The sequence below is a fragment of the Myotis lucifugus genome, unplaced genomic scaffold (assembly GCF_000147115.1).
Source record: "Myotis lucifugus unplaced genomic scaffold, Myoluc2.0 scaffold_345, whole genome shotgun sequence".
NCBI lineage: Eukaryota > Metazoa > Chordata > Mammalia > Chiroptera > Vespertilionidae > Myotis > Myotis lucifugus.
Window position 1 is genome coordinate 683,661 of NW_005871393.1, and position 12,059 is coordinate 695,719.

The window sequence follows — 12,059 nt, forward strand, 5'->3', positions numbered from 1 at the left end:
TTGAGAAGCCGGACACCATTAGCCAGGATAGCTTCATACAGATCTGCCAATGGCTCAGCTCTGCTTCTATTCTAGAATCAGAGGCTGTGAGCACGTTAAACGGACCTGAGCCGCCCAAGCTTGTCAATCCAGGGTTCACTGATTCTGGGCTTATAGAAAGTGACTCCACAAACCTGGCACGTCTTCTGGGAGACACTGGGGGTGAGGCACTGAATAGTTAGGTAATAACTTCAAAGATCTGTTTATACTAAGTCGTGATATATTATTGAGTGTCAGGCAACATTTTTATACATTTTTACAATGTTTCAAAGAAGGGCATTATTGGTAACAAATAGCTAAGACAGAATTACTGTGGGCCAGGTACTAGGTTAAGGTCTTTATGTGTATTTTCTTACATGAATGTTACAACACTAGAAAATAGGGAATATTCTTCATCTTCTTAATCACTATTACCCAACAGTTTCAGAAAACGGCAGCCCTTCTAAAATAGCCCCACTCCCATCACGACCACATTACTGTTTTCTTCGTGGCGCCTTTTTCTTGGTGGTTTTCCTTGCTTATTTCCTACGCTCCCCACGCCCCTCCTCGGGGCCTACAACAGTGGCTGCCACGGAAAAGTCCCCTGAGCTTTGGGCCAAGACCACGGAGTCTGCTGGGGGAGCAGCCTGGGCGATAACCAGATGGTAAGCTCCACGAGAGCAGGAGGCGGACCGCTTTCTCCGAAACAGAGACTGGAAGGAAGGCTGCTCAACAAGTTCGTGCAGAGAAGGAAAAAGGAAGAGAGGGAGGAAAACGGAGAACTAATAGCAACGTTCCCAGAAGGGCCTAGAGAGCGCCTGCAGCGATTCTCTCCCCTTGGGAATGGACTCAGGTCAAAGTCTAAGCCAGCACCGGCGTGCGGCAGGGGATGGCGAACCGACAAAGCCTGGAGAACGACCAGAAGCAAGAGGGAAAACGGCGAGAGAAAAGTGGAAAGAAACCCACCGCTCCATTCAGTGGATTTCACCGTGGAGCTGAGAGCGGCCGGTTGCCACGGCGACCGCCAGGCCAGAACGGCCGCAGCCCATTGGCTGAGAGGTCAGAGCCAATGAGAAGGCGCGATGTTGACGGGGTCTTAAGATGGCTGCCGGGTGGCTGGCTCCGGACGCGTGAGTAGAGCTGCTTGTGGGGCTGACTCCCGGGCTGCTCGGGCTCCGGCGTGAGGGGTGGAGGAGCCCCCGGTTCGGGGAGTGAGGGGGCCAGTGGAGGAGCCTCACAGCCTTTCGCCCGGGCCGCCCCGGCCCTGGCCCGCGGGAGCGTCGGCCGCCCTGGCCTCCGAAGTGCCGGAAGGGGCGTCGCAGCGCCTTCCCCAGCCTGTGGTTGGAGAGGGTTCTCCATCCCTGCCCGGCCCGGCCCAGGTGAGAGGGGGACGGGGCTTTCGGTTAGGGAAACAGGCTTCGGTTTACCATGGCTGTGTCCCGGGAAAGAGCTGCAGTTCATGGGAGTGTCCGCCGGCTGGACCTCCCGTCCCGGAACCTTCGGCACCTAGTGCGGGGCCGGGGGCGGGGGTCCCGTGTGGGGACCGGAGTGACGCTGCCCCTAGAGGCCCGCCGAGTTCCGGGCGGGGCGGCCCGGCAGGAAGAGGTTCCCCCGCTGGAGCCACCCTCTTGCCGTCGGGAACGTAAGTGTTTTCCCAGCGGCGTCCGGCTTAAAATGAGCCTCGCTGTGCTGCTGGCTAACTGCACGTCGTTCTTGGGTCTAAGGAAGTGTGTTTTCCACGGCTGAGCTAGACAGACACCCTCTTTAATGAAAACGTGTGTGTGCGTGCAGAGTCCTGCTACATGCATCCATAGTTTGTTTATCTGGGTGATCGGATTGGTAACTTAAATCCGAAGGCAGGCCCGTGATTCGCTTGTACTTCCTACCTTTTTGAGAAGCGGAAACACACGTTTATTTTATGAAAGTAAACATGTTTACATTAATGTTTATGATACATTTTTTTTAAAATTCTTGATTGTTGATAGTGTTGATAATACATGTTTAAAAGTGTTTTAGTTAAATAACTTACTCCAAGCCATAGAAACTGATTATCATGTAAATTATTTAACACACTCTTCAGATTGGTGGGTGGGTGGTGGCTTATGGTTATTATACAAGGTTAAATTCATATCAGACAAGATTCAGATTCCTGTGATTATTTCTGATTGAGTACAAAATGTAAATAAAACGTTATCATTTGGTGAAAATGGCATTGAAATTCTGGAATACCAGAGACAGGAGATATGAGACATTTACGCATTAAACTGCTTGGATTATATCTTTTGGGTTTTGATTATAAGCATCTGCCTGGTGGGCCACAAATGTGACAGGATTACCAGAATGTAATACTGGTAATGCAGTTTAGTATAGCATCTTACATGGTTTTCTGTACTTAAACAGTGGGGGGAAAATTTCTTAATCAAATTTTAGCAAGTCTAGGATTATAGGCTAGAGAGTCATTCTTGAGACACTTCCAGATCTTTGTCTCTGTCCTCTAAAAGTTTATAATTTGAAGTCATGAGTTCCATTTTTGTAAACTAAGTGGATCACCGTGCATTACACAAGTCAGTCACCTTATTTGTAAGACGTAGTAATTCCTAGTGGAAGTGTGGTTGTGAGATTAGTGGTAAGTCAGTACCTGTCACATCGTTTGTATATTATGAATAGCAATGACCTGCTTTGTTTCCTTTTCCCGGTTCTGTTTCTTCTGTCATCATGCGTTTTCTTGTCTTTGGGGTGTCCTGTGTGAAGTGCCACTAACTGGAAACTATCAGTTTTGGCTGTGACAGCTAGGTTGAGGAGGGGTCCAGTCGCTATTGCATCTCACTAGAAGAGAATGGAGTATTGCAGCAGAGAGTGAGGTGGCTGAGTATTGGGGCACATATAATATTAAGATCCATAAGGAAACATTGGAAAGCTGCAAGACATCTCAGAGATCATCTGATCAGACTTTCATTTTATAGCTTAAAAATGGAGACCAGGCAAAATGCATTGTCTTGCCCACAATTATGTTGTTCAGAACAGGAACCCGTCTTTGACATTCAAAACCAAGTCTTTTCCCCTGTCCCAGCTGTTCCCCATCCTTTCACAACCCCAAACGCCTTTTATTATAATTTGATAGCTCCCTGGGTGCCATGTTTTGAAAGATTGTGTCTATTAACATATATTCATTAGTGGTGTTGTTTTTTTTTTAAATAAAAATCAGGTCTGTAGCTACCAATCAGACCTTCTGATCAACGAATATGTGGTGAATAATGCTTCATTGATTTTAAGTCTCCTCATGTAGATGTGGCTGATATTGTTTGAGGGGGAAAATATTGGGCTTTGAATATTGAAATTAGCTTAGAGACCTCCATTACTATCTTCATAAAACTTTATAAAAACCTTAGATTAGGAATTGCTGAACTGTGTCATGTTCTTGATGCATTGCGATCTGCCAAATGTGCTAAATAAATAGTGACTATGGTGGTTTTCAAGGGCAAAAGAAAACCCAACCATTCAGACTAGAATGATACATAAATATTTTCAGTTCATAGTAAATTGTATCAGCCCAGGACTAAAGCTGTGTTCTGTGTAGTATACACAGAATTTTTTAAAAGAATAATTGTGGAAAGGAAAATAATCTTAACTTCAGAAGTAGAGAGTGTATGAGATGAAGAAGGTGATATTTAAAACCATAGAGTAAAAATGGCTTCTGAATCATTTGCATCTTTTGGGGGGGGGCAAAAATGATTGAATTAAAAATTGTTTTAATTACAGACTTAAAACTGATAGGTTTTGTATTAATACAGGGACTGTTGTATAGATCTGGCTAGAATGTGCACTAAAAAAACTTAAGTTTCCAGTTTCCCGGTATGCCACATCTCCTGGGAACGGCTGAGTAATTGTCACATTGAAAAGGTAATTTGGAGTGATCTGCTTTAAAATAAAGGAATATACACTGATAGATGTGGCGGGAGAGGCGGTCCAAAGCACGAGAGAATCAGAATAGCCAAAACAGAAATAACATGAGGCCTAACGTAGCATCATTGCAAATGTATGAAAGACATGTCTATGCTATGAATAGAAAACAGTGTTTTCGAACATGAGCCTAAAGCATGTCACAAGCTGCCATTCCATATTGGCTGATTTACAGTCGAGCTTCTGGCCATGGGGCTGCTCCGCTTTGCAGGCTCCTCAGTGAGTTATCTGTGCAGAATGTTGGTTCCATGAAGTTAGGCATTTTTGCCTTTTGTACCTGCTGTCCCATGTCTTGAGTGCCTGGCACACAGTGGGCATGCAAAAGATACTGTGGATAGGGAAAAGCAACGGTGGTTTCAAGCATAGAAGAACCCCAGTTATGCTAAAGCTATATTTGACATTTGTTACTACACTAAATCCTGAAATGGGTAATGAGCCTAAAGGTATGTTATATGCCAGTATCAGAGTCATGATGGAACTTATTATTGCTCCCCTTGCTCTGCTTTTCAGAAGAGTAGAAATATTTTTACTAATAACATCACATCTGTTTTTTAATATTGGTGTGTTTTATATGATGTCCTTTGTGCTAATAGAGCGTCTCAAGATGACCTCCATTCCAGCTTTTCAAGTCCTCAGGCTGGTGTAGGGGTGCATCCAGGTTTCCCGGGGTTGGGAGCCTATGTAATTTGGGGTCTCTAAAAACAAGGAATACATATTCTAAATATAAAATTAGGTATAGTGTCTTGTGCAAATGAGCCTTGAAGCTTAAGCCCCATTATCTTCATGCTGATTTGTTTCTGGGTCTATTGCTCTATTCAGAAAACCAGACACCTACATTTTTTATAGAAACTTCATGTCAGCCTGTGGAAATCAGGGAAGTCAATGATTTGCATCAATTGTTAAGCGAGTACACTTCAAACATGAGAAACTTCAAAACGACCTTATGAATGAACGCTGCCATCATGATAGAAATGATCAAAATGCACATAGCCACAGGAATAATAATAGCAGAAAAGAACTTAGCACTGATTGAGCCCCTAGAACCTCCTAAATACTGTTGAATGTTTTCATGGCTTTATCTCATTTAATCCTCAAAATAAGCCTGTATGCCTTATTATTACAGATGAAAAAACGGAGGTATTAAAAATGATTTCCATATACTACTAGTATATGGTAGACACAGGATTACAATGGGAGCAGTTATATGTCAGGCCCTTCCTCTTAAAAAGTCAAGAGATTATTTTGGTGAGGATGTTTCTGAGAGTTAGCAGCTGATGAGTCTGGACCAAAGTGGCAGAAAGTAAGATCTGATTCTTTGGATTTGGGAGGAGGTCCTTAAAGTTATTAGGAATCCATTATTCAGAGTTATGGAAAAGCCCATGATGTCTTTGTCTCAGAGATTAATGGTGGTGGCTTTGTTATTAGGTTAATTAATCACAATACGGGGTAGAAAACTTAGCAGAAAAGATTTCTATTCATTTTATTCCTTCAGGTTGATAGTAATCATGAGCACTACAACCAACTTCTCTGTTTCAGGCAACTTTTAAACTAAATGGATTTGGCTCAATATGTATTCTAAAATAGACTGTGCCATTATAGTGAAAATGTACTCAGTTATCTTAATGGGAACAAATTGACTACAACTCCAATTTTTAAACATTGTTTTTATTAAACACTAGCTAATGTTTCTACAAATGGACAGTATAGCTAATGCTAAATATTATTTTGGACTTTAATATTAGTTTACCAAATATAGTATGTTCTTGTTAAAATGTTAGGACTATATTCCATTTAATATTAGTTTAGCAAATAGTATAAAATTTTAATCTAGGATATCCTTTTCACCATCACACTTTCCTCAAACTACTTGTACAGCTTAAAAAATTTCTTTTTGAATAATTGTTTTCCTGCTCCTTAGTAAGTCCCCTGAATGTTTTATATATCCCAATACAGGTGAAACATTCAATTTTGTTTTCTTCTCTAGTTGGTATAGCTTGAAATATAGTAATATAGTTCTTACATGGCCTGCAGGGCATATTGTTAGGTTCTTACCATTCTCGAGCAATGGATACTTTTACTGGATTTCCTTTTTTTTAGGCAAAATTATGCATATAGTAGAGAATCAAGGTCCTATATTCTTAGGTCATTCACCTATAGATGTATCTTGTAACAACTTGCTAAACTGCTTTACACTTTTTTTTATACAAGCAAAGTTTAATTTTAATATGGAGGGCATATCCCATTATAGATTTTTAAAAAGTTTAGCTGGACTGTTCCCAAACTATAGGTATATTTATTAGACTCTGGGATGTCATTTAATGGTTTTAAAATTCTTTGCCTGCCTACTTTAAATAGGTCTAAATTCACCCTTTTCCCTTTAGAAGAAAAGATGTGGAGTGGGCTGCTACCTCCTGGCCTAAATGAAAGTGATGTTGAGTTGAATTCTGAAGATGAAGACACAATAGAGAACTCTGGACCTGACTTACAGGAAGATGAAGAAGATGGGACCGTTACAGAAACAGAGATCACAGATGTCCCTGCAGAGGGACCAAACACTGAAGCAGAGGCGAATGTGAATGCATATGAAGAGTGTCCTTCTGGAGTTCCCTTACATATATGGAATGTAGGTTTTCTCTGATGTGTTCCTAGTATAGCCTGTGTGTCTCTGCCATGGTCAGAGTGTACATGTTCTTGGGAGGTAATAGGTAGGAAAATTCACCCAGAATTCTTTTATTACCAGGTGGGTCTGTAGTCATTCCATTGGCCATTCAGATATTTGCTTTCATTTTTGTTTTGTTTTTCATAAATAGGGGAAGAAAACATTTAGTAAGATTAGCTACTTTGCCTAACACAGTGATGGCGAACCTATGACACGTGTATCAGAGGTGACACGCAAACTCATTTTTTTGGTTGATTTTTCTTTGTTAAATGGCATTTAAATATATAAAATAAATATCAAAAGTATGTCTTTGTTTTACTATGGTTGCAAATATCAAAAAATTTCTATATGTGACACGGCACCAGAGTTAAGTTAGGGTTTTTCAAAATGCTGACATGCCGAGCTCAAAAGGTTCGCCATCACTGGCCTAACATGATACAGGAGGAATGTCTATCTTAATTTTATCTTTTTGTTATCTATGAGTCATTGAATTTTACTCTCAGATTATCAGTTTGACTTATCTAGAAATATCTAGAAATAAAGTAAGATGAAAACCCAGGTTGTGAAAGAGCCTTAGAGAATATAATATCTCAAGAGGAACTTAAATATGTGTTTATAAATACTAGAATATAATAGTTTTATTACTTGTTATTTTTTGATGTATGTGTTGCTTCAAAATATATTTGCTTTTTTTTTTTTTTACTTTTATGTAGAAATTTCAAGAATTGCATAAAAAACATTCTGAACAGAAAATCTCATCTTCAAGATTCAGAAGAAAAAAAAGAAAACGCTCCAGAAAAGGTATTTTGCTTTAATTCAGGTTCATTGTCAATAGTGCTAATGTTAAACTGCGACTGAGTTCATTAATTTTTAATAAAAGTAATTTTGAAATAACTAAATACTTAGCTATTAACACTGTGAATTCTTTTTAGGTAAATTGAAGAATGAAGAAGAATCTCATAGGTAGGTGGAATTGAAAATATCTGTCTATTCTAGTTAGTATTTGTAGAATTTGTACAAATAGTTAAATTAATTACCTCTGAAACATAAGAACTAGTTGTTGTAATATAATTGTAGTAACCAATTAAAAACAGTAAAAATAAAAATGAGTACATTTAGTGTAAAATGTATTCTTTATCTTTTTATAGTGAACAGTCCCCCAAGTGAAACCCAGTTGAAGGAACTTACTCAGTATTTTGGAGTCAATGACAGGTTTGAACCCCCTGTTAAAAAGAAAAAAATTGAGAAGGTAAAGTGTTGTTGATTTTTTTTTTATTGCATCTTATATTACTCAGTAGAAAATATTTGTAATTAACCTTGCCAAAGGTAGTTCTCATTAAGTGACTATTAAAATGCCTTCTATGTGCCAAACAAGGTGCTAGATAAAGAAGTAAATATATAGTTACAAATCATTAACAAAAACTGTTAAGAAGGAAATGAATGGGGTATTGTGAAGAAATTCAAATGGAGGCCCCACTTCAGCTTGTTGTGGTCAGGGAAGACCTTTCTCAGAAGATGCCATTTCACTGAGACCTGCAGGAGGGCAGGAACCATCCAAATAAGGAATGCTAGTGCAGAGTGATAGCCTGGGTCAGGGGTCCTCAAACTACGGCCCGCGGGCCACATGCAAATACAAATATTGTATTTGTTCCCGTTTTGTTTTTTTACTTCAAAATAAGATATGTGCAGTGTGCATAGGAATTTGTTCATAGTTTTTTTTAAACTATAGTCTGGCCCTCTAACGGTCTGAGGGACAGTGAACTGGCCCCTGTTTAAAAAGTTTGAGGACCCCTGGCTGGATAGAGATCCTAGGGAGGAAAGAGTCGTTCATCATCGGACATTGGAGTCACTAGGTCAGCCTAGCTGGAGTGCCTAGTGAGGAGGAGGGGGCCCAAGATAAGATTGGAGAGGCGGGCAAGTAGGGAGCAAACTCTGGGACCTTCAGGGGCAGAGAAAGGAGTTGGGTTTTAGTGACAATGCACTTGAGAGTCATTCAGGGGTTTTCAGTTAAAAGGAGTGACATGATCTAAATTATGTTTAAAAAGATTGCTATTATGTGGAGAATGGACGGTGGGGCAGCAAAAGTAGGTGAGAAGAGAGCAGTTAGGAGACCCTTCTAGGCATGAGGTCATCTTGAACAAGAATGCTGCTTCTGAGGATGGGGAACAGGGGAAGGATTTGAGGTATAGGGCAGAAGTAGAATTGACAGGATTTGCCTCTGGATTGTTTGTGAGGTAGTGGGGAGGATTTGGAGAATAAGGAGAGAAAGAGCCATTCATGGTTTTACCTTAAGCATAAAGATAATAGTTATGAAGATGGGAAAGCTTGGGAGGGGAGAAGATTTAGAGTGGGGCCTCCAGAGTTCAGTGTGGGGGCGTGGGTGATATCAGCAAGCAGGAGGAGAATAGACTGTTGGTAAAATGAGGCAGGAGCTTGGAGGAGAGTCAGCTTTAGAAACACATCTGGGAGTTGTCGGTCTTTATATAGATGATTAATACTGAGCAGAGGTTTGAATGCATGAGTAACTTACATATTCACATGCAGGAATGATGGACAGATTCCAGCAGCATGAAAACAGACCACTGAGTGGTAGGGCTAGAGCACAGGGTCCTGCCTGGTGAAGCCCAGGTATACTGTACCTTGTGTGTGCCTCCTTCGTGGGTCATTGCTATAGATGACTGTGTGCATAGCGATCATTACCATTTTCTGATTAATCAATATTCCTCATGAAAAACCTTATTTTCACCCATCGGGTAGTGTTGCATCATTGAGGGCATGTGCATTAGGGACTCACACAACAGAATTTTACATGTGAACTTGTGGTTCCAGCTTTGTCAAGTAGAGGAGCTGGACTGTGACCTCACCAGCCATGCTCTTTGTCAAGTGCTGTTAGCTTATGGTGCTAGGCGATGGAAGTGTTTACCTAAGGATGATTTTGTACTAATGTAAGCATTTGGAATGTTAATATCTTCTAAAAGAGCTAAAAAAAAGTTGAACATGTAAGTGGAATTCTAGGATTTTATTTCTAGGAGAGGGTTTTGGTCATCCAAGCCAATAACTGGTTTTCTTTAATGAAACAGACACTTAAGAATTAAGTACCTCATTTATCCAGAGCTGTGACCACTCCTAATCCTGACTCCTAATCCATGTTTTTTCTACTATATTATGCCATCTCCCTTAGACGCTGCTCCAAATGGCTGGGTAATGGAGGTTGATTGATGGTGAAGAGATACATTTATAATTTTAGATGATTTATTTTTAAGTGAAAAGTATATTTTTAAGCTCAGCAGTTCATACAAGTTTCTAGAAGAGGGGAATGTTCCTGTTTCCCCCTTTGTGACATTAACTTGTAAGCTGTGGCCCATCCATGGTAGCCAAAGGGAAGTAGCAAGTTGACTGAGTAAACAGACTACTGGTTTATTCTTGGGCGTTGGTGGAAAAATAGGTTGGATTCCTCTCTGCTCGCTGACCTGTGTTATTCTACGTCTGGAGTAAGGGATTGTGGCACCCAGATGATCCGTATCTCAGGAAGCCTACCTAATTGGAGGGACACAGCAGAGCTGCCATGTGGAATACGCAGGGCAGGCTCAAGAATGGATGCTGTTAGACCAGGTTGCTGAGATGAAAGACTGGAGAGCAGGTCTGGGTGGAGGTGTCAGGCTACCCCAGAATTTGTGGTGCAGGGAAAATTAAAGTTTGATATTAATGTTTTGTTTTCACATATCTCAGTGGCATTTGAGGAGATACCTAATGTTCTATGTAGGAAGGAGAGGCCATTGTTTTAGTATTTCTTAAATGAAAATAGTTTATTTTGACTATAAAAAGAAATATTAATTAAAATATTCCAGGTACAGGTACTGAGATCCTATTATGAAGGGAATTGGGTGCTATTCAAAAGGAGTAAGAAAGTGGTATTGTTTTAAGCTGGATAATGACATGGTATCCGCTTAAGAAAGATAGAAGACCACTTTGGAGATGGTTATAATCTTTCAAATGAGATTATGACGCCCTGAAGAAGCACAGAAAGGAGAAATGAGAGACACTACAAAACAGTTAAATTAAGAGCACAGAATTGGAGGCATTGAAGCTGACTGAGGATTTTATCAGGGGTGACTGATAGGGTAGTCAGCTCTAAAGGAGGAGCAGGCGGGAGTGAGGAACTTGTTTTTAGACATAATTAAAAAAGGGAGGACGCTACCTTCAATATGAAGATAACTAGGAAGTAGCTGGAGCTGTAGATTTTGATAAGGTGAAAGGTCAGATGCTTTAAATTATATAGAGATCCAAAGCAGCTTATAAGAATTAATTGAAGGCCTAGGATTGAATTACGGTGTGAAATAGGAGTAAGAAGAAGGGGTCAGTCACAGAAATCGCAGGAGTGCTGTCACTAAGGGGCAATAAGAGATAAGGGGCTTCAAAGGAGATTGAAGATAGATATTTGGGGGGGACAGAACGTGGATGTAGTTAACATAAAAGATGCTCAGGTAAAAGGACAACAGTTGGTGTCTCCTGTGACCATAGACTCTGGCTTAGAGGGTTAAGGGATGAGATGACATCAGGGCAACTGATAAGAATGTTTTAGAAGAGAGAGAAGTAGTACTAACACAACAAGAAATCAGTTTGAGGAAAGAGGCTGAGGCATCCCATCTAGTCCCTGGTCCAGAACGGGGAGGACAAGCTTGTTTGTAGAATGAAAGAAAGATGGGGGTAGAAAGTTTAAAGAGCAAGGTTCTGTATAGCATGAAAGCAGATGGGATTGTGGTGAGCACAGGAGGTGGGGTTAGTCTTGCAAGGGAGATGATTCCTTCCTGGGGGCAGTAAGGAATGAAGAACAGAATACCTGAAGATAACTTTTTTGAGGTGGATGAGAGGAAGATTGTAGAAAGGACATACATATCCTTGGTTCTTCTTTTCCCTCCCTTCTCCCGCTCCCGTAAAGTGGGGGTAGAGTTACAGTCGGAAAAGGAAGGAGGTGGGGTTGAGGGTATTTGGAGTAATGGGAGAGACATGTAACAGTGTCATAGAGGCCTGTGGAGCCTGTCAAGGGCAGCATTGAGAGCCCACCCAGCTGGATTGTTTAAATGGCTTTTAGCGAAGCCAGTGGGTTGAGTTATTTGACTTTCTCTGACATTGCTGCTGAAGCACCTAGATGTGAAAGTGGTCGAAAGAAATGGTTGGGAAAGCCTAAACAAGGTAAGATGTTGGAGGAACGGAAGGCATTGCTTAGGTCAGTGGTTCTCAAACTGTAGCCTGCTGCATAGTCTTTGCTAGCGAATGTTTGTTTGCCTTTCTTTTCTGCCTTTAAGTTTCAGGTTCTGTTTCTTTCTAGTCGGGCCTTGAAAAGAGCATAGACCAGGCTGTGGAAGAGTGGAATATTGAGAAGGCCGAGGAGCTCAGCAACCAGCTAGCTACCCGAGAGGTA

The 12,059-nt window shown here is 41.0% G+C and overlaps 1 protein-coding gene across 5 annotated transcripts; it reads left to right on the top strand.

Annotated features, from left to right (window-relative positions):
- The first annotated feature begins 1,108 nt into the window (after positions 1-1,108).
- On the top strand, positions 1,109-12,056 carry FAM204A (family with sequence similarity 204 member A). Of its 5 annotated transcripts, none has more exons than XR_001350759.2 (7): positions 1,109-1,397; positions 3,810-3,918; positions 6,360-6,601; positions 7,351-7,438; positions 7,570-7,600; positions 7,786-7,886; positions 11,967-12,056. XR_001350759.2 is itself a non-coding variant. In XM_023764738.1 (5 exons), exons 1-5 carry the CDS (start codon positions 1,447-1,449, stop codon positions 7,802-7,804), a joined length of 594 nt encoding a protein of 197 aa, XP_023620506.1. In that variant the 5' UTR covers positions 1,412-1,446; the 3' UTR covers positions 7,805-7,870. The 5 variants fall into 5 exon arrangements, 1 of the variants encoding a protein (XP_023620506.1); XR_001350758.2 differs by lacking the exon at positions 1,109-1,397 and adding an exon at positions 1,420-1,660; XR_002832224.1 differs by lacking the exon at positions 1,109-1,397 and adding an exon at positions 3,247-3,265.
- Positions 12,057-12,059: the final 3 nt, after the last annotated feature.

Excerpts from the sequence above, each read along its gene's own strand:
- FAM204A (XM_023764738.1), top strand. The coding sequence starts at position 1,447 with ATGGCTGTGTCCCGGGAAAGAGCTGCAGTTCATGGGAGTGTCCGCCGG. Across the intron at positions 1,661-6,359 it reads ACCCTCTTGCCGTCGGGAAC|AAGAAAAGATGTGGAGTGGG; the intron begins GTAAGTGTTTTC and ends TTTTCCCTTTAG. Across the intron at positions 6,602-7,350 it reads TTCCCTTACATATATGGAAT|AAATTTCAAGAATTGCATAA; the intron begins GTAGGTTTTCTC and ends ACTTTTATGTAG.